Source organism: Anomaloglossus baeobatrachus, chromosome 6 (genome assembly GCF_048569485.1).
Source record: "Anomaloglossus baeobatrachus isolate aAnoBae1 chromosome 6, aAnoBae1.hap1, whole genome shotgun sequence".
NCBI classification, from domain to species: Eukaryota; Metazoa; Chordata; class Amphibia; order Anura; family Aromobatidae; genus Anomaloglossus; species Anomaloglossus baeobatrachus.
In genome coordinates, this window is record NC_134358.1 from 232,297,807 (window position 1) to 232,324,053 (window position 26,247).

At 45.9% G+C, this 26,247-nt stretch overlaps 1 protein-coding gene across 1 annotated transcript in view; it reads left to right on the plus strand.

Moving 5' to 3' along the window:
* LOC142244244 (regulator of G-protein signaling 9-binding protein B-like) overlaps window positions 1–19,666 on the plus strand; it is an 83,703-nt gene extending 64,037 nt beyond the window's left edge. The window contains exon 3 of the mRNA XM_075316443.1: window positions 19,314–19,666. Coding sequence (XP_075172558.1) covers window positions 19,314–19,666 — 353 coding nt within the window. The remainder of the gene's footprint in view (window positions 1–19,313) is intronic.
* Window positions 19,667–26,247: the final 6,581 nt, after the last annotated feature.

The window sequence follows — 26,247 nt, forward strand, 5'->3', positions numbered from 1 at the left end:
CATCCTGGGGACGGCTAAGAATAGCGTATTTTTGAATGTGCTTGATGCAAATCAAAACATCCTGTTTGCAACTAGGGCCCAAGTGCTGCCACTGATGTGGTGGGTGTCTGTGTGGCCCAATTTTTGGAAAAAAGGGAGACTCCGCTTGGAGTAACCCTTGCTTGCTGTGTTTTTAAAAGAAGCCAAGATGAACAGAGCTGGGATCAGGAAAGACTTTGCTACCTACCCCGGTGTCATCCTGGGGACGGATAAGAATGGCGTATTTTTGAATGTGCTTGATGCAAATCTAGCTGTGAAGTGTACAACTGGGGCACAACTGCTGCCACTGAATGGGTGGGTGTGTGTGGGGCCCAATTTTTGGAAAAAAGGGGAGACTCCGCTTGGAGTAACCCTTGCTTACATTGTTTTTAAAAGAAGCCAAGATGAACAAGTCATGGGTCAGCAAAGACTTTGCTACCTACCCCAGTGTCATCCTGGGGACGGCTAAGAATAGCGTATTTTTGAATGTGCTTGATGCAAATCAAAACATCCTGTTTGCAACTAGGGCCCAAGTGCTGCCACTGATGGGGTGGGTGTCTGTGTGGCCCAATTTTTGGAAAAAAGGGAGACTCCGCTTGGAGTAACCCTTGCTTGCTGTGTTTTTAAAAGAAGCCAAGATGAACAGAGCTGGGATCAGGAAAGACTTTGCTACCTACCCCGGTGTCATCCTGGGGACGGATAAGAATGGCGTATTTTTGAATGTGCTTGATGCAAATCTAGCTGTGAAGTGTACAACTGGGGCACAACTGCTGCCACTGAATGGGTGGGTGTGTGTGGGGCCCAATTTTTGGAAAAAAGGGGAGACTCCGCTTGGAGTAACCCTTGCTTACATTGTTTTTAAAAGAAGCCAAGATGAACAAGTCATGGGTCAGCAAAGACTTTGCTACCTACCCCAGTGTCATCCTGGGGACGGCTAAGAATAGCGTATTTTTGAATGTGCTTGATGCAAATCAAAACATCCTGTTTGCAACTAGGGCCCAAGTGCTGCCACTGATGGGGTGGGTGTCTGTGTGGCCCAATTTTTGGAAAAAAGGGAGACTCCGCTTGGAGTAACCCTTGCTTGCTGTGTTTTTAAAAGAAGCCAAGATGAACAGAGCTGGGATCAGGAAAGACTTTGCTACCTACCCCGGTGTCATCCTGGGGACGGCTAAGAATAGCGTATTTTTGAATGTGCTTGATGCAAATCAAAACATCCTGTTTGCAACTAGGGCCCAAGTGCTGCCACTGATGGGGTGGGTGTCTGTGTGGCCCAATTTTTGGAAAAAAGGGAGACTCCGCTTGGAGTAACCCTTGCTTGCTGTGTTTTTAAAAGAAGCCAAGATGAACAGAGCTGGGATCAGGAAAGACTTTGCTACCTACCCCGGTGTCATCCTGGGGACGGATAAGAATGGCGTATTTTTGAATGTGCTTGATGCAAATCTAGCTGTGAAGTGTACAACTGGGGCACAACTGCTGCCACTGAATGGGTGGGTGTGTGTGGGGCCCAATTTTTGGAAAAAAGGGGAGACTCCGCTTGGAGTAACCCTTGCTTACATTGTTTTTAAAAGAAGCCAAGATGAACAAGTCATGGGTCAGCAAAGACTTTGCTACCTACCCCAGTGTCATCCTGGGGACGGCTAAGAATAGCGTATTTTTGAATGTGCTTGATGCAAATCAAAACATCCTGTTTGCAACTAGGGCCCAAGTGCTGCCACTGATGGGGTGGGTGTCTGTGTGGCCCAATTTTTGGAAAAAAGGGAGACTCCGCTTGGAGTAACCCTTGCTTGCTGTGTTTTTAAAAGAAGCCAAGATGAACAGAGCTGGGATCAGGAAAGACTTTGCTACCTACCCCGGTGTCATCCTGGGGACGGATAAGAATGGCGTATTTTTGAATGTGCTTGATGCAAATCTAGCTGTGAAGTGTACAACTGGGGCACAACTGCTGCCACTGAATGGGTGGGTGTGTGTGGGGCCCAATTTTTGGAAAAAAGGGGAGACTCCGCTTGGAGTAACCCTTGCTTACATTGTTTTTAAAAGAAGCCAAGATGAACAAGTCATGGGTCAGCAAAGACTTTGCTACCTACCCCAGTGTCATCCTGGGGACGGCTAAGAATAGCGTATTTTTGAATGTGCTTGATGCAAATCAAAACATCCTGTTTGCAACTAGGGCCCAAGTGCTGCCACTGATGGGGTGGGTGTCTGTGTGGCCCAATTTTTGGAAAAAAGGGAGACTCCGCTTGGAGTAACCCTTGCTTGCTGTGTTTTTAAAAGAAGCCAAGATGAACAGAGCTGGGATCAGGAAAGACTTTGCTACCTACCCCGGTGTCATCCTGGGGACGGCTAAGAATAGCGTATTTTTGAATGTGCTTGATGCAAATCAAAACATCCTGTTTGCAACTAGGGCCCAAGTGCTGCCACTGATGTGGTGGGTGTCTGTGTGGCCCAATTTTTGGAAAAAAGGGAGACTCCGCTTGGAGTAACCCTTGCTTGCTGTGTTTTTAAAAGAAGCCAAGATGAACAGAGCTGGGATCAGGAAAGACTTTGCTACCTACCCCGGTGTCATCCTGGGGACGGCTAAGAATAGCGTATTTTTGAATGTGCTTGATGCAAATCAAAACATCCTGTTTGCAACTAGGGCCCAAGTGCTGCCACTGATGGGGTGGGTGTCTGTGTGGCCCAATTTTTGGAAAAAAGGGAGACTCCGCTTGGAGTAACCCTTGCTTGCTGTGTTTTTAAAAGAAGCCAAGATGAACAGAGCTGGGATCAGGAAAGACTTTGCTACCTACCCCGGTGTCATCCTGGGGACGGATAAGAATGGCGTATTTTTGAATGTGCTTGATGCAAATCTAGCTGTGAAGTGTACAACTGGGGCACAACTGCTGCCACTGAATGGGTGGGTGTGTGTGGGGCCCAATTTTTGGAAAAAAGGGGAGACTCCGCTTGGAGTAACCCTTGCTTACATTGTTTTTAAAAGAAGCCAAGATGAACAAGTCATGGGTCAGCAAAGACTTTGCTACCTACCCCAGTGTCATCCTGGGGACGGCTAAGAATAGCGTATTTTTGAATGTGCTTGATGCAAATCAAAACATCCTGTTTGCAACTAGGGCCCAAGTGCTGCCACTGATGGGGTGGGTGTCTGTGTGGCCCAATTTTTGGAAAAAAGGGAGACTCCGCTTGGAGTAACCCTTGCTTGCTGTGTTTTTAAAAGAAGCCAAGATGAACAGAGCTGGGATCAGGAAAGACTTTGCTACCTACCCCGGTGTCATCCTGGGGACGGCTAAGAATAGCGTATTTTTGAATGTGCTTGATGCAAATCAAAACATCCTGTTTGCAACTAGGGCCCAAGTGCTGCCACTGATGTGGTGGGTGTCTGTGTGGCCCAATTTTTGGAAAAAAGGGAGACTCCGCTTGGAGTAACCCTTGCTTGCTGTGTTTTTAAAAGAAGCCAAGATGAACAGAGCTGGGATCAGGAAAGACTTTGCTACCTACCCCGGTGTCATCCTGGGGACGGCTAAGAATAGCGTATTTTTGAATGTGCTTGATGCAAATCTAGCTGTGAAGTGTACAACTGGGGCCCAAGTGCTGCCACTGAAGGGGTGGGTGTGTGTGGGGCCCAATTTTTGGAAAAAAGGGAGACTCCGCTTGGAGTAACCCTTGCTTGCTGTGTTTTTAAAAGAAGCCAAGATGAACAGAGCTGGGATCAGGAAAGACTTTGCTACCTACCCCGGTGTCATCCTGGGGACGGATAAGAATGGCGTATTTTTGAATGTGCTTGATGCAAATCTAGCTGTGAAGTGTACAACTGGGGCACAACTGCTGCCACTGAAGGGGTGGGTGTGTGGGGCCCAATTTTTGGAAAAAAGGGAGACTCCGCTTGGAGTCACCTTGCGGTGTTTTACATGACTTTAGAAGGGCGTGCCATGCCTATATCTGTGTGTCCTCCTCTTTTTCCTTGTCCAGCTGTTTTGTTTTCGCATGAGTACATGTCCTTGTCACTTTCCCATGTGTTTGTGTTGTGTTGTGAGTTGTTTGTCACCTTTTGGACACCTTTGAGGGTGTTTTCTAGGTGTTTTACTGTGTTTGTGATTGCCTGCCATTGTTTCCTATGGGCTCGAGTTCGGTTCGTCGAACGTTCGACGAGCCGAACTCGAGCCAGACCCCCCGTTCGGCGAACCGCCTCGAGCCGAACCGGGACCGGTTCGCTCATCTCTAGTGTTTAGCGTGTGCTCCAGCATGTAAATGACTGTAATCGTCATGCTGATAATGGCATTGTCAGCGCTAAACATATTCGTCGCCATGTCGAAACTGTGCAGAACGGTGCATAGGTCCTTGATCTGAGATCACTCCATCAGGGTGATCTGCCCCACTTCTGCATCTCGTTGGCCCAGGCTATACATCATGACGTATTGCACCAGGGCTCGCCGGTGCTGCCACAGTCGCTGTAACATGTGGAGAGTTGAATTCCAGCGTGTCGCCACATCGCATTTCAGGCGATGAACCGGCAGGCCGAAAGACTTCTGGAGCGATGCAAGTCGCTCAGCTGCGGCGGTTGAACGGCGGAAGTGAGCACTGCAGACAGTTTACGTGCCCTGGTCAGAAGGCCATCTAGGCCGGGATAGTGTGTTAAAAATTGCTGGACAACAAGGTTCAACACGTGAGCCATACAAGGCACGTGTGTCACCTTGCCCAGGCGAAGGGCCGCACCCAGGTTTGCAGCATTGTCGCACACGGCCTTACCAGGCTGCAGGTTGAGTGGAGACAACCATTTATTAAACTCGGACCGCAGAGCTGACCACAACTCCTCAGCTGTGTGACTCTTATTCCCAAGACATGTCAAGCTAAAGACCGCCTGATGCCGTTGCGCTCTGCTGCCAGCATAGTAATGAGGGGTGCGTGATTCCTTCTGCGCAGTGAGAACGCTGGTGGCCTGACCAGGCAGGCTTGGGGCGGAGGTGGAGGACCCAGATGAGGTGGAGGATGCAGAAGCAGTGGCGGAACTTGGACAGACAGAGGATTGACACACAAGTCGTGGGGACGGCAAGACTTGTGCAGCAGACCCTTCACCATCTATCAACATAGTTACCCAGTGCCCAGTCAGCGACATGTAACGTCCCTGTCCATGCTTACTGGTCCAAGTATCGGTGGTGAAATGCACCCGTTCACACACAGAGTTTCTCAAGGAAGCGGTGATGTTGTGTGCGACATGCTGGTGTAGCGCGGGCACACCTTTCTTAGAGAAGTAGTGGCGACTAGGCATCTGGTACTGGGGCACAGCGACAGACATAAGGTCTCTAAAATCCTGTGTGTCCACTAGGCGGAAAGGCAGCATTTCGGTAGCCAACAGCTTACAGAGGGATAGAGTCAACCTCTTAGCTTTGTCATGGGTCGGAGGAAGTGGCCTTTTATTTGACCACATCTGAGGGACAGAGATCTGGCTGCTGTGTGTAGACGGTGTTGAGTAGGGTGTCCCTGGAAAAATGCAGGTTTGTGAGGAAAGTGCAGGCGGAGACATGATGTTGCCTTCATCCAACGTAGGTGCTATCGATGTCTGAGAGAGCTGTACACACTCACTTGTTTCCCCTTCCAAACCAACTGACGACCTACCAAGCAAACTGCCTGTTGCGGTTACAGTGGTGGAAGTTTTGCGTGGAAAAACAGGTGTGACAGCTGTCCCCACAGTCCTAGAAGATGAAGAGCGCGCGGATGCACTGGAAGGGGCGGGCGGTGGATGGTTCGCTCCGCTAGGCCGCATTGCAGCACAGTGAGCTTCCCACCGGGACCTATGATATTTATTCATGTGACGATTCATGGAAGAAGTTGTCAAACTGCTGAGGTTTTGACCTCTACTAAGAGAATCATGACAAATTTTACATATCACATGATTTGGGCGATCTTTTTCTATGTCAAAAAAGGAACAGGCTAGGCAAGGCTTAGAGGCCATGCGACCTGTTGATGCACCCCGAATAATGCTCATAGGCAGAGTGGTGGCTGAGGATGCAGTTGTAGACGTGCTACCAGTGCTCCGACTCTGTCCAGGAAGGCGCAAGGTAATTTCGTCGTCGGTTGCATCCTCCTCCACCGCCTCTGTTGACCTCCTCGAGTGCCTGACTGGGGGTTGACAGTAGGTGGGATCTAGAACTTCATCATCAATTGTTGTGTTTGCACTCCCCTCCCCCTCAGACCGAGCCTCTTCTTGCCCTGACCGAATATTTAAGTTGTCATCCCAATCGGGTATCTGCGTCTCATCTTCATCAGTATGTTCCTCATTGCCTATAACCACAGTTGTTGGAAAGGCAGCATTTTGGTAGCCAACAGTTTGCATTTTATGAAAGTCAACCTCCAAGCCATGTCATGCCCTTCTAAAAGCATGTATAACACAGCGAGGGGACTCCAACCACAGTCTCCCTCGTTTCCACTCACTGGGCCACACACACCCCACTTGACTGGCATCGGTTGAGCTCCCTTTTGAAAAAGAAAAAGATGCTTTGCATGAAGCACTCTCAAAAATACGCGTGCCTTTCCCGTCCCCTGGCTGACCCAGGGGAAAAAAAGTCCTCTGAGAGCCATGACTTGTTCATCTTGGTTCTTTTAGAGACACAGCGAGGGGACTCCAACCACAGTCTCCCTCGTTTCCACTAACTGGGCCACACACACCCCACTTGACTGGCATCGGTTGAGCCCCCTTTTGAAAAAGAAAAAGATGCTTTGCATGAAGCACTCTCAAAAATACGCGTGCCTTTCCCGTCCCCTGGCTGACCCAGGGGAAGAAAAGTCCTCTGAGAGCCATGACTTGTTCATCTTGGTTCTTTTAGAGACACAGCGAGGGGACTCCAACCACAGTCTCCCTCGTTTCCACTAACTGGGCCACACACACCCCACTTGACTGGCATCGGTTGAGCCCCCTTTTGAAAAAGAAAAAGATGCTTTGCATGAAGCACTCTCAAAAATACGCGTGCCTTTCCCGTCCCCTGGCTGACCCAGGGGAAGAAAAGTCCTCTGAGAGCCATGACTTGTTCATCTTGGTTCTTTTAGAGACACAGCGAGGGGACTCCAACCACAGTCTCCCTCGTTTCCACTCACTGGGCCACACACACCCCACTTGACTGGCATCGGTTGAGCTCCCTTTTGAAAAAGAAAAAGATGCTTTGCATGAAGCACTCTCAAAAATACGCGTGCCTTTCCCGTCCCCTGGCTGACCCAGGGGAAGAAAAGTCCTCTGAGAGCCATGACTTGTTCATCTTGGTTCTTTTAGAGACACAGCGAGGGGACTCCAACCACAGTCTCCCTCGTTTCCACTAACTGGGCCACACACACCCCACTTGACTGGCATCGGTTGAGCCCCCTTTTGAAAAAGAAAAAGATGCTTTGCATGAAGCACTCTCAAAAATACGCGTGCCTTTCCCGTCCCCTGGCTGACCCAGGGGAAGAAAAGTCCTCTGAGAGCCATGATTTGTTCATTTTGGGTCTTTTAGAAACACAGCGAGGGGACTCCAACCACAGTCTCCTTCGTTGCCACTCACTGGGCCACACACACCCCACTTGACTGGCATCGGTTGAGCTCCCTTTTGAAAAAGAAAAAGATGCTTTGCATGAAGCACTCTCAAAAATACGCGTGCCTTTCCCGTCCCCTGGCTGACCCAGGGGAAGAAAAGTCCTCTGAGAGCCATGACTTGTTCATCTTGGTTCTTTTAGAGACACAGCGAGGGGACTCCAACCACAGTCTCCCTGGTTGCCACTCACTGGGCCACACACACCCCACTTGACTGGCATCGGTTGAGCTCCCTTTTGAAAAAGAAAAAGATGCTTTGCATGAAGCACTCTCAAAAATACGCGTGCCTTTCCCGTCCCCTGGCTGACCCAGGGGAAGAAAAGTCCTCTGAGAGCCATGACTTGTTCATCTTGGTTCTTTTAGAGACACAGCGAGGGGACTCCAACCACAGTCTCCCTCGTTTCCACTCACTGGGCCACACACACCCCACTTGACTGGCATCGGTTGAGCTCCCTTTTGAAAAAGAAAAAGATGCTTTGCATGAAGCACTCTCAAAAATACGCGTGCCTTTCCCGTCCCCTGGCTGACCCAGGGGAAGAAAAGTCCTCTGAGAGCCATGACTTGTTCATCTTGGTTCTTTTAGAGACACAGCGAGGGGACTCCAACCACAGTCTCCCTCGTTTCCACTAACTGGGCCACACACACCCCACTTGACTGGCATCGGTTGAGCCCCCTTTTGAAAAAGAAAAAGATGCTTTGCATGAAGCACTCTCAAAAATACGCGTGCCTTTCCCGTCCCCTGGCTGACCCAGGGGAAGAAAAGTCCTCTGAGAGCCATGATTTGTTCATTTTGGGTCTTTTAGAAACACAGCGAGGGGACTCCAACCACAGTCTCCTTCGTTGCCACTCACTGGGCCACACACACCCCACTTGACTGGCATCGGTTGAGCTCCCTTTTGAAAAAGAAAAAGATGCTTTGCATGAAGCACTCTCAAAAATACGCGTGCCTTTCCCGTCCCCTGGCTGACCCAGGGGAAGAAAAGTCCTCTGAGAGCCATGACTTGTTCATCTTGGTTCTTTTAGAGACACAGCGAGGGGACTCCAACCACAGTCTCCCTGGTTGCCACTCACTGGGCCACACACACCCCACTTGACTGGCATCGGTTGAGCTCCCTTTTGAAAAAGAAAAAGATGCTTTGCATGAAGCACTCTCAAAAATACGCGTGCCTTTCCCGTCCCCTGGCTGACCCAGGGGAAGAAAAGTCCTCTGAGAGCCATGATTTGTTCATTTTGGGTCTTTTAGAAACACAGCGAGGGGACTCCAACCACAGTCTCCTTCGTTGCCACTAACTGGGCCACACACACCCCACTTGACTGGCATCGGTTGAGCCCCCTTTTGAAAAAGAAAAAGATGCTTTGCATGAAGCACTCTCAAAAATACGCGTGCCTTTCCCGTCCCCTGGCTGACCCAGGGGAAGAAAAGTCCTCTGAGAGCCATGACTTGTTCATCTTGGTTCTTTTAGAGACACAGCGAGGGGACTCCAACCACAGTCTCCCTCGTTTCCACTCACTGGGCCACACACACCCCACTTGACTGGCATCGGTTGAGCTCCCTTTTGAAAAAGAAAAAGATGCTTTGCATGAAGCACTCTCAAAAATACGCGTGCCTTTCCCGTCCCCTGGCTGACCCAGGGGAAGAAAAGTCCTCTGAGAGCCATGACTTGTTCATCTTGGTTCTTTTAGAGACACAGCGAGGGGACTCCAACCACAGTCTCCCTCGTTTCCACTAACTGGGCCACACACACCCCACTTGACTGGCATCGGTTGAGCCCCCTTTTGAAAAAGAAAAAGATGCTTTGCATGAAGCACTCTCAAAAATACGCGTGCCTTTCCCGTCCCCTGGCTGACCCAGGGGAAGAAAAGTCCTCTGAGAGCCATGATTTGTTCATTTTGGGTCTTTTAGAAACACAGCGAGGGGACTCCAACCACAGTCTCCTTCGTTGCCACTCACTGGGCCACACACACCCCACTTGACTGGCATCGGTTGAGCTCCCTTTTGAAAAAGAAAAAGATGCTTTGCATGAAGCACTCTCAAAAATACGCGTGCCTTTCCCGTCCCCTGGCTGACCCAGGGGAAGAAAAGTCCTCTGAGAGCCATGACTTGTTCATCTTGGTTCTTTTAGAGACACAGCGAGGGGACTCCAACCACAGTCTCCCTGGTTGCCACTCACTGGGCCACACACACCCCACTTGACTGGCATCGGTTGAGCTCCCTTTTGAAAAAGAAAAAGATGCTTTGCATGAAGCACTCTCAAAAATACGCGTGCCTTTCCCGTCCCCTGGCTGACCCAGGGGAAGAAAAGTCCTCTGAGAGCCATGATTTGTTCATTTTGGGTCTTTTAGAAACACAGCGAGGGGACTCCAACCACAGTCTCCTTCGTTGCCACTAACTGGGCCACACACACCCCACTTGACTGGCATCGGTTGAGCCCCCTTTTGAAAAAGAAAAAGATGCTTTGCATGAAGCACTCTCAAAAATACGCGTGCCTTTCCCGTCCCCTGGCTGACCCAGGGGAAGAAAAGTCCTCTGAGAGCCATGACTTGTTCATCTTGGTTCTTTTAGAGACACAGCGAGGGGACTCCAACCACAGTCTCCCTCGTTTCCACTCACTGGGCCACACACACCCCACTTGACTGGCATCGGTTGAGCTCCCTTTTGAAAAAGAAAAAGATGCTTTGCATGAAGCACTCTCAAAAATACGCGTGCCTTTCCCGTCCCCTGGCTGACCCAGGGGAAGAAAAGTCCTCTGAGAGCCATGACTTGTTCATCTTGGTTCTTTTAGAGACACAGCGAGGGGACTCCAACCACAGTCTCCCTCGTTGCCACTCACTGGGCCACACACACCCCACTTGACTGGCATCGGTTGAGCTCCCTTTTGAAAAAGAAAAAGATGCTTTGCATGAAGCACTCTCAAAAATACGCGTGCCTTTTTCCGTCCCCTGGCTGACCCAGGGGAAGAAAAGTCCTCTGAGAGCCATGATTTGTTCATTTTGGGTCTTTTAGAAACACAGCGAGGGGACTCCAACCACAGTCTCCTTCGTTGCCACTAACTGGGCCACACACACCCCACTTGACTGGCATCGGTTGAGCCCCCTTTTGAAAAAGAAAAAGATGCTTTTCATGAAGCACTCTCAAAAATACGCGTTCCTTTCCCGTCCCCTGGCTGACCCAGGGGAAGAAAAGTCCTCTGAGAGCCATGACTTGTTCATCTTGGTTCTTTTAGAGACACAGCGAGGGGACTCCAACCACAGTCTCCCTCGTTTCCACTCACTGGGCCACACACACCCCACTTGACTGGCATCGGTTGAGCTCCCTTTTGAAAAAGAAAAAGATGCTTTGCATGAAGCACTCTCAAAAATACGCGTGCCTTTCCCGTCCCCTGGCTGACCCAGGGGAAGAAAAGTCCTCTGAGAGCCATGACTTGTTCATCTTGGTTCTTTTAGAGACACAGCGAGGGGACTCCAACCACAGTCTCCCTCGTTGCCACTCACTGGGCCACACACACCCCACTTGACTGGCATCGGTTGAGCTCCCTTTTGAAAAAGAAAAAGATGCTTTGCATGAAGCACTCTCAAAAATACGCGTGCCTTTCCCGTCCCCTGGCTGACCCAGGGGAAGAAAAGTCCTCTGAGAGCCATGACTTGTTCATCTTGGTTCTTTTAGAGACACAGCGAGGGGACTCCAACCACAGTCTCCCTCGTTTCCACTCACTGGGCCACACACACCCCACTTGACTGGCATCGGTTGAGCTCCCTTTTGAAAAAGAAAAAGATGCTTTGCATGAAGCACTCTCAAAAATACGCGTGCCTTTCCCGTCCCCTGGCTGACCCAGGGGAAGAAAAGTCCTCTGAGAGCCATGACTTGTTCATCTTGGTTCTTTTAGAGACACAGCGAGGGGACTCCAACCACAGTCTCCCTGGTTGCCACTCACTGGGCCACACACACCCCACTTGACTGGCATCGGTTGAGCTCCCTTTTGAAAAAGAAAAAGATGCTTTGCATGAAGCACTCTCAAAAATACGCGTGCCTTTCCCGTCCCCTGGCTGACCCAGGGGAAGAAAAGTCCTCTGAGAGCCATGTCCACATTGTCAGTGGACAGACACGTGTGCTTATCTGCCAGCAGACCCACAGCAGCACTGAAGACAGGTTCCGAGAGAACGCTGGCTGCAGGACACGACAAGATCCCCAAGACGTACGTGGCGAGCTCAGGCAATTTATCAAGATTGGAAGCCAAGAATGAGCAGGGCTCAAGTTGCACATTAATGGAATCGATGTTTCCTTGCATATACTCATATATCTGTGTGTCCTCCTCTTTTTCCTTGTCCAGCTCTTTTGTTTTCGCATGAGTATATGTCCTTGTCACTTTCCCATGTGTTGTGAGTTGTTTGTGACCTTTTGGACACCTTTGAGGGTGTTTTCTAGGTGTTTTTCTGTGTTTGTGATTGCCTGCCATTGTTTCCTATGCAGTTCGAGTTCGGTTCGTCGAACGTTCGACGAACCGAACTCGAACGGGAGGTCCGTTCGGCGAACCAACCTCGAGCCGAACCGCGACCGGTTCGCTCATCTCTAGTCACTTCTTTCAGCTGCTTCATGGCCTTTGAAGCCTGAAGAAACAAACATGGAATATTCAGTCATACTGACATGGCTGTGCATATGTTCATTCTTTTTGGCGTATTTTTAAAGGACTTTTTTAGATGGGTTTCAGGCGGTATTCACCTGAAAAAGAGTTATGTGCTCCTACCCTAACATTTCTATGATATTATTTTTCTTTCATTATGTATAGGAGAGCAAATCCTGAAACCCTTACAGTATCACTCTGTTTTTTTCTTTTTTATTTCTCTTCCTGAGGTATCAGTAACATGTGTTCCCAGGGTGTAGTAAAACACTTATTGGTGGACTTTCTTCTATTGTTTCTGGCGCCTCTCTGTTTTCTCCATCTTGTGACCACTGGTTAGTAATCATTGGTAATGGTTACTATCTCTTTTCCTCTAAGTCTATGAGGGCATTTTTCTGAGTCTCATAGACATACAATGAAAACTGATTTCCGGCACACACTGGAGCAATCACACCAGTTACTGCTTCAGTCACATGGTACAGAAGAGGAACGGAGCGGTGCTGGGAATAGCAAAATACAGCTTCTGGAAAGTATTTCACTGTGCATATGGAACACTTATAACTAATACCTACCCAGTGGTAAAAAAAGAGAGGCAATTTAAGGATAAAGCATTTGTTAATCATTATTATGCAATAATATGTAATTAATATTATGCAATTATTACATATAATAATTATCTAATAATGCTCACTCCATCAAAAAGACAAAGAGCTGGTTATATGACACAATGTCAGACAGATTTTTTTTAATTATGCAAAAATATTAATAAAAATTGAGCAATAATGCCAACTCCTCCCAACAGTGCTATCAATCATAGCACTTGTTATACCAGTTATACTTGTGTGTTATACCGCCAATAACTAAAAGAAGAGAGACAATACTATAAATTAAAGTTATACGGGGGGCAGCTGATAAACCTTTGGCTTTGTGATCTTTTTTTGTTTCGAATGTAACGAATGTTACATCACATGAAAGCCTTATCTGTCTAATATATGGGTCCAAAATTTTGTGTTGTTTGCTTATGGCATCAGTGTTCTACGCATGCGGGAAAACAAAATGGCGGAGTCTAATGCAATATTCACAGCAACTAAGAGAAGAGGAGTAATACAATTCTTGTTTCTGCAAGGAAAGTCCGTGAAGGATATTCATGGTTATATGTCGCAGACATTGGAGGATCAATGCCCTTCATATTCCACAGTTAAGAACTGGGTTGCCAAATTTAAAACGGGCCACTTCAGCACCAATGATGAGGAACATCCTGGACGACCAAGAGTGGTTGTTGTTCCGGAGATCGTCGACGCTGTGCAGAACCTCATATTGGAGAATCAACGAATTTCATGTAAAGCAATAGCAGACATCATGGGGATTTCCCGTGAACGTGTTTGTGTCATTATCCATGAACATTTGGACATGAGGGAGCTATCTGCAAACTGGGTCCCCAAATGTTTGACAACAGATCAGAGAAACATGTGAGTGAAAACTTCCCAGTCCATTTGTCAGCGTTTCCAGACTGTTAAGAACTTCCTGGATCGACTGATCACTATGGATGAGACCTGGATTTATTTGTATGACCCTGAAAACAAAGAGCAGTCTAAAGAGTGGAAGCACAGTGGTTCTCCTCATCCAAAGAATTCAGGGTGCAAAAATCAGCCACTAAAGTAATGGTGTCTGTCTTCTGGGATAAGGAGGGTGTGGTGCTAGTGGACTACCTTCAAAAGAGTTCCACCATCAATGCAAGGTATTACATTGAACTTTCCAACTGAAGGCAGCGCTGAAGACCAAATGGCGTGACAAGTTGTCCAAAGGAAACTTGTTCCTGCAAGGCAATAACTCCGCTTGCACTACACAAGTGACCATGGCAAAACTGGCAGAGCTGTGCTTCCAGCTGGTTGAATATCCACCTTATTCACCAGATCTAGCTCCCTCTGACTATCAACTGTTTCCAAACCTAAAGAAACACCTCAAGGGTACCAAATTTCCCACCATTTCCAATTGATTTTTACACTAAGCTTTATAATATTCCTTCTTATTCCCCCTTATTACTGCATTATTCAGTTATAAACAACAGATTTGCATGATGGCATGGTGGCAACCCGAGGATTGAATTTGGGTACTTGAACCAACCAGTCGCACTAAACAACTAGCGATCAGCTACTTATTGGCTAATAGGCAGTCCTTTATTAGCCTGTTTACACAGGTAGCCCACCTGAAATAGATCGTTCAGTGCCAATTGTCTCCTGTTAATCTCAACAGTCTTCAAAAAACAGGATGGTGAGCACACAGTAAAAATTAAGGTGCTAGCAAAGAGGGTCCTTATGCCCCTAATGTATTATTGTCCAAAAGATTGCATCATACTTGTTTTGGTAATGCAAGAAAAAAAAAAATCAAATTTTGTGAGAGAACAAAATTATATACAGTGTACATCTATCTAGAGAGACTTTTGAGACGTTTCGACCTATCCGGTCTTAATTATATAGTCGCTCCATAAGCTGAAAGATACAATGGAGTATATGCATCTAGATTCAATAAGGGTCAGGAAGAAGGATATTCCCGATTATGAAGGCTACACTACCAAAAAGTACCGTATGTATAATGTATAATGAAATGTACACTGTATATATTTCTGTTTTCTCACCAAATTTAAAAATTGAATTTTTTTTCTTGCATTCCCAAAACAAGTGTGCTGCAATCTTTTGGACAATAATTGTCCTCAACAGCACAAGTCCTTTTTATACAGGATGATGCACTGCCGAGAACGATGATCTTTTGTGATGCTCAACAGATCATTTCACCTGATGAATGAGGAAAATAATCGGAAGCCTATCTAGACTACAAGATTATCGTGAAACAGCCTTCCTTCGAAGGATTGTTCAAGATTATTACTTGCAATATAAAAGGACTTTTAGAATATCAGATGCCCTATATATATATCCATTGTTGCCCCAGTCTCAAGGAAACTGAAGATTCTACTAATTGTTGTAGGCAACAGTCATATGAGCATGTCCAATTTTGCAGCTACAAAAAATGAATGTCAAAAACAGAAAGCGCAAGGATGGCCATGGTTTTCAATGCGTTTTTTTCTCACTTCCATAAACATCAATGGCCTAAGCTGATCCACGAAAAAAAATAAAAAAACATGCTGTAAATTATTTTTGAACTACTACATACATCTGCAATAAACACATATGAATATATAGTCCCATTAACTAATACGGGTCTATTGCTGACAATTTTCCAAACAGACAGCACACAAATGAGAATTCTTAAGAAGCACTTATTGTAGGTCTTCTGTTTATTCTCCCTTTTTATAAGCACTGTATCCTGTGTATTAAAAATCCTTAAATGCTCCAAAGAATCCATAGCGTTTAATAAGTTCTTTTTGATGTTTGACTGCTGGAGATCAGTGTGTGGGGTTAGGATTTATGAACGATATTATATAATTGCGTACCTGGGATTTGTGATATGAGTTGGGACTGTGAATAATCTTGATTTTCAATGCAGTTGTGTTTTTTTTTTTGTTTAGCCTTTTTTGTAATGATTTTATCACCATTTGTGCTTGAAAAAAATGTAATATAAAAACCACAAGTTTTACCATAAATTGATGAAACATACATTTTTTTACTGCACCTGTAAAATCTAAGCTGGCAAACAACATGGTCCGTACTTGGACTGCGCTGCTCTGAATATGTTTATGAGGCTACCGTATTTAGTTCAAGTCAGAAGACCCTTGACCAGTTTGTGCTTCACAATCTGTACTCAGGCTATGAATTACCAGATTATTAAGCAAATAAAAAAACAAGGGAAAGGTGAGCGCCCTTGTTTATATTCGTCGAACGCATTTTCTCTCCACGTTTTCAATTTGGCGCCCGCCATCTGACTCATTTCTGGAACACCGGGGTTACATCGCTGTGGAGCACATATGCGTTCCATGCATGCCTCCATTGTCAGATACTGTGACCACATCCGGTCACAACAGTGAAGCGCCTGCAGCATTTTTGCCTCTTATTAACTTTATATATTCATTTTGCCTAACGGTAAGCCCTGGCCCTCTATTATTATTTAGTATACATACCATTATACTTTGGGAGCAGGGCCGCCGGGTGTACTATTAACTTCTGGGTTGTGTGTCATAGCTCACCCCGGATATGAAAAGCAGGCTCTTACCAGGGCACTTCAGGTATTATCCTCTGACACCATCTACCCGGTATCCCATGGAGGCTTCTGTATCTGCTATCTACGCCCTGGATTTTTTCCCCTGATGAATCCCTAGCACCTTTTGGGGAGAAACAGTCGGGATTTTGTGTCTGGACATCGCTATCAGAAAAGTAACCTCTTTTCTGGACCATCACTTATTGTTATGGAGTCATTTACATTTTTTTCGTATATAAGGTGTCTTTAGTAAAGTGTAGGGTGTAACAGGGAAATTTAGGGATTCCCGTCAGTGAATGGGGGTGCCACAACCCTACGACATCATACCCTCCATTGCTAGGTAGGGAGAGACAATTTAGGGCCTATTTAGGGACAGGCTAGATATTTTCATTTCCCACCTAGCTGTTGTTCTTATACTTTCTGTACCCTACCTATTTTTGTGTCTTGTTGGTCACTCGACCTTTTAATGATATTATTAAAATTTATATTTGAAAGGGTTTTTTTCTTGTTCCCTGCTTTTCTATTTGCTGCACCCCTTTATTATCGGCTGCGGCCTGGTTTTTCAAAAGGTGATAAAAAGCAGAACTAGCGCAAGGGAACCAAGCCTTTTGTTAAGTTTGCAACCTGCTTGAAAAGTGTGAGTGCAAGATTAAGTGAGTGGAAATAGATTACCTCTTAAATCGCTTCAACATCATGTGCGGGGACAGTGCATACGTGACACACAGTAATTTTGTCTTAATCTCCTTTAACCTCAGTAATGACCTATTATGTGAAGAAACTACGTTACTAAGAGAAATCCAACCTCCACAGCCAATGTCTTAGTCTTATAGTTGTCTGTTCACAGACAACAATTATAATTGATGACATTTAAAAAGTGGGTAAAGAAGGGTAAAACCCTAATTCCTTATGTCTATAAATACATTGTATTATTATTACCTTTTCTACTATAGGAAATGTCCTACAAATTTTAAACATATAGATATCATTATAGGGAATCTGTCTGCAGGATTTATGCCTGTTTCCTTCTCAAACTAGTATATATGTGCATGTAGTTCTTTCAAAGATGACTACAGCAATACCTTTCCATGGCCAGTCCATTCCTTTGTCACTGAGAAATCCGTGTGTTAGGCTTGCCGGGCGAGCAGGGATTTGGTGGACCCACTGGGCCACAACACACACAAAACCCAGAGGGGCTTGACTACAGATCTCAACCTGGTTTTCACCAGAGCTCCTAATGGTGCAGGTGTTATGTTTCAGGTGGGATCTGGCTGCCACTCAGGAGACTGGTGTTGCGTTGGCTGGCCCTAGGGGTATGGGAACGACAGTAGAGTTGCGGCAGCAGCTGGTGCAGAGGTTCCATCCGGGATAGATGGATGGGTGGATGTATGGCAGAAGCTGGTATAGAGGTTCTGTCCGGTATGGATGGATGGACGGGTGGATGGCAGCAGTTGGTGATGATACATTGTGGCAACAGGTATAGTGGTAGGTGGCTGATGTGGAGGCAGCAGCAGGTAGTGGAAGCAGCAGCAGCACTCTACAATACAGATAGGTATAAGCAGTACGTATAACACTACAGAACAGCAACAGCAGTACAGTGTTAGTGGACCTGATAATTAGAACTTACTAAACTAATTGCACATGCACCTAGCTTAGGGCTAGGGTGCCTTAAGTACCTACAGCTTTCCAGCTGACCTGGGAAGCACTTCCAGGTTTAAGAGGGTGCTGGCCATTTAAGAAAAGGAGCGTGACTGTGGGCGAGCCCTAGGAGCAGAAACTAGAGCTCTGCAAGGTGCACAGACACTCTGGGAGGCTGCAACATGAGATGAAACCATGACTCCCGCAACAGGATGCCTACATAGGTGAGAACGCTAATGTCCTCGCTGAAAAGGGGAGCAGGAGCCTGCGAGGACGCTGGCCTGGGTGTTACACCACGTTTGACTTGATATGGAAATGATGCTGAGGATCTGAAGCCTCTGTCACTCCAGCTTTATTCCCAGCCCAGCACCGCCTCCTCCTGCTTGACTGACAACTCCTTTGCCTGACGTGACAAAGCTTAGAGACTGTTAGAGAAGCAGGAGGAGGCAACATTGGGCAGGGAATAGAGCTGGAGTGACAGAGGCTTCAGATATTCAGCTTTATTTGCATTTCAATTCAAATACTGATTTCTCAGTGATGGATGAATGGATTGCCTATGTAAAGTTATTGCTGGACTTGTATCTTAAAGAGCTATATGTACATATAAATAGTTTGGGGTGACAAATCCTGGTGATAAATTCCCTTTAAGGTACATATTACTTATAATATGCTTATAAGAAATGATGCAGTAAGGTGGACACCATTAAATGAGGAGGTTCAACTAGGGAGGCAGTTAAGACATAAGACAACACGAAATATAGGTCTTTCTATGTTTATACCAATCTCAATATTAGGAACATTAATGACCACACGGTGCTTACTTTTTAGTTGTCTGGATTTAGACATACTAGAATCATGATAAGACTTTATGTTCTCACAGTTAAGATGCTAGTATAAAATATTAAATTTCCTTGCTTATGTAAAAAATTGTGCCTTTTTTTGTTATGTGTTTTTATTGTTTTTATTTATGTAAAATAATAAAAGCACAAAATGTGCATAAGTTAATAGACAAATCTAATTTCTAAGTAGCCAAATCACAATAGAAGTAAGAAACATCTCGTATGTATCAGAAACTGTTCTTTAAATTTTAAGTATTAAAATAGTTACTTCTAAGGATGACGAATAAATCTGCAACAGCATGGTAGTTTTTATTAGTTTGGATGACCTATTTTTTTCTTTTTTTTACCTTTTTTTCTTATAATAAAAAGAGTGGTTATTTTGCCCCGAGCATCCGGTCTGTGTCTCTCTTATCTACTATAAATAACATAGCTCTAATGACATGTACTAGCCATCCTTTTTGAGCTATTATACTGTTTCAGACTTCTAAAGTACCTTTTATGTTCCAGGGAACACTTCAGCTATTGCCTCCAGGGCACTGAGTGTCCAGAACATCAACTACAGCAATTCACCAACTAACAAAGAGAATTTGGAGCACAGTGAACTGGAAAATGAAATTCTGAAGGTGGACCAGATGATCACTGACATGGAGTTGAAGGTCAATGTGTTAAGGTGGACTGTGGAAGCCGCAGCAAACATGAATGATGAGCTTGACGGCACCGATGCCTCATCAACGGCATTGCTTTCTGTAGATGACGGAGGAGGAGACAGACGCCAATGCTGTAGTGAAGGACAATTTGTTGCGTCATTGATGCTATGTGGTGTCACATTAATAGCGGTTACCCTTTCTTCTATTCTCTAAATGTGATATTCATTATAGGATAGCATTAATGAGTAAAAAATAACACAATACTTCACTAATAAAATGTGTTTAGTAAATATATAGAAGATTTATATGCAGTGTCGATAGGGTTTTGGATAAAAAATAAATAAATATAGTCTATTTTCCAACCGTTGTGTACCTTTATAATTTTTTTCTTTTATCGTTTTCTCCTACACTGCCTTAGAATATTTGAGTGTTGCTTATGATACTTTTAAACAGAAACCTCATGGTGGATAAAATGAGAAATAACTTCCTATTTTATTTTATACATTAAGCTATGAAATGCAAAAGGAAAATAATTCGACTCTAGTTGCCTGAAAATGAACATTTCATGTGAGATGAAAACAATCACCTGTGGTTCTTAGCCACATATAAGGCCAGAGTGTGAAGAAACTAAAACACAGCCAGGAAATCAGATTATCATAATGCCAGCTTTTTTAAGAACTAAAGCCATCGATGTGATTATGAGGCCAACTGAGGCAGCAGGGCTTGTTTTTGCTGAAGTAGGAGTACACAACATGGAAATCACAATATCTTCTTAAAGGGACTTCCAGGAATATAGTATCTTTATATACAGTGCCTTAAAAAAGTATTCATACCCCATGAAATTTTCCACATCTTTTCATGTTACACCCACCAAATGTAATTATATTTTATTGGGATTATGTGATATAGGAAATGATACATGGTTTGCTAAATATTTTAAAAATCTAAATCTGAAACTTGTGATATGCTCTGTATTCAACCCCCTGTAGTCTGATGCCCCTAAATAAAATCCTGAGTGACTAATTGTCTTCAGAAGTTACCTAATTAGTAAATTGAATCCAGCTGGTAGTAATATATTCTCAGTATATCTGCAGCTGTTCTGTGATGGCCTCAGTGGTTTGTTCAAGAACAATAGGGATCAAAAACCATCATCAAAACCAAGGAACACACCAGACAGGTCAGAGATAGAATTGTGGAGAAGAGTAAAGCAAGGTTAGATAAAAAAAAACAAATAGATCTTAGGAAGCACTGTTCAATCCATCATCCAAAAATAAAATGAATGTGGCACAACTGCAAACCTACCAAGACCTGGCCGTCCTACACCTAAACTTACATCCCAAGAAAGGAGAAAAGTAATTAAAGAAGCAACCAAAAGGCTCATGGTTACTCTGGAGCAGATGTAGCAACAGCTCAGGAGGTAGAATCTGACAACAGGACAAATAGTTATATGCTCGACAAATCTGGTCTTTATGGGAGAATATCAAGAAGAAAACAATTTCTTAAAGCAAGTCATAAGAAGTCAGTCACTGCAGTTTGCAAAAAGCCATGTAGGGGATACAGCTATCATGTGGAAGAAAGACCTAAAAATATTGACTCAGGGGGGCAGAATACAAATACACATCACAATGTTTGGATTTATATTTTTTGAATATTTAGTATCATTTCATTACACGTCAGAAATACTTGTTACTTTGTGTTCGTATATCACATAAAATCCTAATAAAATACATTTACGTTTGTGGGTTTAACATGAAAAAAGTGTGGGAAAGCTCATGAAGTACAGGGGCGGACTGGCCCACCAGGAGGTCGGGAGAACCCCCGGTGGGCCCCTGCTATTGATGGCCATGCCCCTTAGGCCCCGCCCCCCCTACCCCACCTGGGCCCCTATGGATTGTGTGAGAGGCCCCCCCCCCGGCTAGTAATTTCACTAATCATATCGGCGCATTGCCGATATGATTAGTGACAATCCCATTCCCTCTGGAGCGGCAAGCAGGGAGAGCGATCTCCCCGCTCTCCCTGCTGTCACTGTCAGTGCCGCGCGGCTCTGACTCATCTGCGCAGCGACACTGCGGGAGGAGGCAGTCTCAGAGTGATGACTGCTTCCTTCCTGTGCAGGTGCTGACAGCATCGCGCTGCGCGCTGCGGAGGACGGACTGGCGTCACCCCACTGGCTGCAGCAGCACATGAGTATAGAAGGCGGGGGCCCCGGGGGAGGGTGCGGGGGCCCGGGGAGCGAGCAGGGGCCCCGGGGGGGGGGGTTCGGGGGCCTGGAGAGCAAGCAGGGGCCCCGGGGAGGGTGCGGGGGCCCGGGGAGCGAGCAGGGGCCCCAGAGGTGGGTGCAGGGGCCCGGAGAGCAAGCAGGGGCCCCGGAGGGGGGGTGCAGGGTCCCGGGGAGTGAGCAGGGGCCCCTCATACTCACCTGTCTGCAGCCTCCCGGTGCCATGTCCACTCCCGATACCGCGGCTCCGGCTGTGTGCAGACGGCCAGGACACCTCCGATAGCTGCAGGACCTGGCGCTGATCACCTGATGCGGTCACCTTATGGAATCAGCTGACAGTGATAGTGACAGCGGTGATGCCGGCTTTTTACTACCCTGCCGGCTAAACTATCAGCTGATGCCGTCAGGAGACTTTATCAGCTGATTACCGCCGGGTCCTGCATTGATCGGTCTGACAGGAGTCTGCACAGAAGTGTGTGGGTTTTTTTTCTTTTTTTTTGCACTGATGCATCAGCTGATTGTATAAACGGCTTTTATACAATCAGCTGCTGTGTCATGGAATTCACATCCTTGATCCTGACACATCATCTGATCGCTCTGCCTTCCAGCAAACGATCAGATGATATTGGATCTGGATTGGACGGCGCGGGACCCTGACCCAGGATTACTGCGGAGGGGGGTTCTTTTTTTCAATAAAGATGGAGTCACTAATTGTGTTGTGTTTTATTTCTAATAAAAATATTTTTCTGTGTGTTGTGGTTTTTTTTTAATCTTTACTAGAAATTCATGGTGACCATGTCTAATATTGGTGTGACACCATGAATTTCGGGCTTAGGGCCAGCTGATAATATACAGACAGCTAGCTCTAACCCCATTATTACCCAGCGAGCCACCTGACATCAGGGCAGCTGGAAGAGTTGGATACAGCGCCAGAAGATGGCGCTTCTATGAAAGTGCCATTTTCTGGGGTGGCTGCAGACTGCAATTCGCAGAGGGGGTGCCCAGAAAGCTTGGGCACCCTGCACTGTGGATTCCAATCCCCAGCCGCCTAGTTGTACCTGGCTGGACTCAAAAATTGGGCGAAGCCCACGTCATTTTTTTTTTAATTATTTAATGAAATTCATGGAATAAAAAAAAAAAGGGCTTCTCTATATTTTTGGTTCCCAGCCGGGTACAAATAGGCAGCTGGGGGTTGGGGGCAGCCCATAGCTGCCTGCTGTACCTGGCTAGCATACAAAAATATGGCAAAGCCCACGTCATTTCTTTGGAGGGCAAAAAACTCCTGCATACAGTCCTGGATGGAGCATGCTGAGCCTTGTGGTTCTGCAGCTGCTGTCTGCTCTCCTGCATACACTAGTGGAGAATGAAGAACATATTGAAGAAGTAAATGACTAAATAAAGGAATCTTTCCATACAATGTCTTTCAGGATATTAATGAGATGCGTGGAGTCCCTTAAATAGCTCTTGAGGTTGGTAACGTGTACCCTCATGATATGATCGACATAGGCTGCCAAATTTTCAGTTAGAGACCCAATCCCAGAAATGATGGGTCTTCCGGGGGGGTTTGAGAGACTCTTATGTATTTTGGGAAGGTGGTAGTGAAAAGCTAATTTGGGATTCTTGATGTCGAGAAATTTCCTCTCATCCTTATTGTGGACCCCTGACTCAGCAGCCCCCTGGATCAGAATACGATATTCTGAGATGGCAAGATGGTATTGTGTGGTATCTACTATCTCATAGTGTAGATTATTAGAGAGCATCCTCCAGGCTTCCTGAATATAGGTATCTTTGTCTTGCAGAACAATACCCCCCCCCCCTTACATTCCTGGGTTTTCCAGCACTGACATGTCTAAGTGAGTTCTAGGCTCATTTCATGTCCTCCCTGCACATACATACATATGTATATTTTTTGAGAGATAATCATGATCACACATAGATCTGTTATTTTTGGTTTTTTTTATGTTTTGAGTAATTTCATTATTTCACGATCTGAGATATGTGTTATCGCCACTATAATTGATTTTATTTTTCACATCCTTCATGAAGTTACTTGTATTGCATCATGCTTCACTGCAATGCACCCTTTCCCGCCTTTTTTTTTGTTTTTTGTCAGGGGCGGTCTTGTGATGTCATCAAATGTATTTATACTGTGTTAGTCTCCATTATGGTAGATTTGATGTGTTCTTATGCCTGATGGTCCTGAGGAAGGGAGCTGAGACTGCAGAAACGCGTAGACCTGTGCAAAATAAAGATCCATTAATCTGAATACCTGAGAAGTGATCATTGGCGCGGCTCAAAAAAACCCTATTTTCCTCTATTGTTCTCTGTTATCTGCAGTCTGGGTTGCTGCTGCCTTGATCAAAACTTTCCATGCCTGCATAGTAGTTGTGACTTTCACAACTTCACTTGGTGAGTATTACTGCTCCCTGTCTCTACCCCGTGTGTTATTGGGGTAAAACCCTATTGCGCTTCTTCTCCACAGCTTTTTACTCATCGGCATATGTGGCTATATGGGGAGAAGGGCCACATTAAGATAGCAGCTATATGTGGCTATATGGGGAGAGGGGCCACATAAGATGGCAGCTATATTTGACTATATGGGGAGAGGAGCCGCATTAAGATGGCAGCTATATGGGGAGAGGGGCCACATAAGATGGGAGCTATATGGGAAAAGGAGCACATGGGATGTGAGCTGCTGGGGAAAGAGGCCATAATGGGATGGGATCTGCAGGGGAAAGAGGCCATAATGGGATGGGATCTGCAGGGGAAAGAGGCCATAATGGGATGGGATCTGCAGGGGGTAAGAGGCCATAATGGGATGGGATCTGCAGGGGAAAGATGCCATAATGGGATGGGATCTGCAGGGGAAAGAGGCCATAATGGGATGGGATCTGCAAGGGAAAGAGGCCATAATGGGATGAGATCTGCAGGGGAAAAGAGGCCATAATGGGATGGGATCTGTATGGGGAAAGATGCCATAATGGGATGGGATGTGTAGGGGAAAGGAGCCACATGGGATGGGATGTGTAGGGGAAAAGAGGCAATAATGGGATGGGATCTGCAGGGGAAAGAGGCCATAATGTGATGAGATCTGTATGGGGAAGGTCGTCCATTCCAATTTTAGCAGGGCTCCTTTAGTAATAATTTTTAAAAACTGTAGAAAAATCATTTAATACAATAAGACTGACAGTGACTGGAACAACTGATGCTGGACAGGAGAGGAGGGGGAAGGAGATTTTACTTTAAATTACTTGTATTTTTTGGTTGAGGAAATTGTGTGAAAATGGGTGTGGCTAACAGAATGGGTGTGGTTACAGAATGGGTGTGGTTTTCAAATGGGCGGGGTTTACCGAGAACTATAAACAGTACAGTAATTGCATGGTGCTGGTGGGCCCCAGGTACTCCAGTCCGCCGCTGATGAGGTATGAATACTTTTCATGGCACTGTGCAGTGTGTATATTATAAGATGGCCGTCGGACATGTCTTGGAGAGGAGATATTTATATGTATATCACAGAGGTGGTTATTCTGTGATGTAAGCCTGGAAGCTAGCACCTGTACATATAGTATTGAGAGGGTTAATAGAGTTAACAAGGGCCAGGTTTTTTAGCAGTCGGTGAGGTGGGTGGGACTGGCTGCTAGCATACCCCCAACCCGGTTCAGGTGGATTCATTAGCTGTCTGTGTATGGAGGTAAGAAGTCCTCCTGTATGAAATCTCCCTGCTTGGACTTATGTGCTGAATAGAGATGAGCGAACCGGTCCCGGTTCGGCTCAAGGTCGGTTCGCCGAATGGAGGTCCCGTTCGAGTTCAGTTCGTCGAACGTTCGACGAACCGAACTCGAATCGCATAGGAAACAATGGCAGGCATTCACAAACACATAAAAACACCTAGAAAACACCCTCAAAGGTGTCCAAAAGGTGACAAACAACTCACAACACAACACAAACACATGGGAAAGTGACAAGGACATATACTCATGCGAAAACAAAAGAGCTGGACAAGGAAAAAGAGGAGGACACACAGATATATGAGTATAAGCAAGGAAACATCGATGCCATTATTGTGCAACTTGAGCCCTGCTCATTTTAGGCTTCCAATCTGGATAAATTGCCTGAGCTTGCCACGTATGCCTTGGGGATCTTGTCGTGTCCTGCAGCCAGCGTTCTCTCGGAACCTATATTCAGTGCTGCTGGGGGTCTGCTGGCAGATAAGCACACGTGTCTGTCCACTGACAATGTGGACATGGCTCTCAGAGGACTTTTCTTCCCCTGGGTCAGCCAGGGGAGGCGAAAGGCACGCGTATTTTTGAGAGTGCTTCATGCAAAGCATCTTTTTCTTTTTCAAAAGGGGGTCAACTGATGCCAGTCAAGTGGGGTGTGTGTGGCCCAATTAGTGGCAACGAGAGAGACTGTGGTTGGAGTCCCCTCGCTGTGTTTCTAAAAGAACCAAGATGAACAAGTCATGGCTCTCACAGGACTTTTCTTCCCCTGGGTCATCCAGGGGACGGGAAAGGCACGCGTATTTTTGAGAGTGCTTCATGCCAAGCATCTTTTTCTTTTTCAAAAGGGGGGGTCA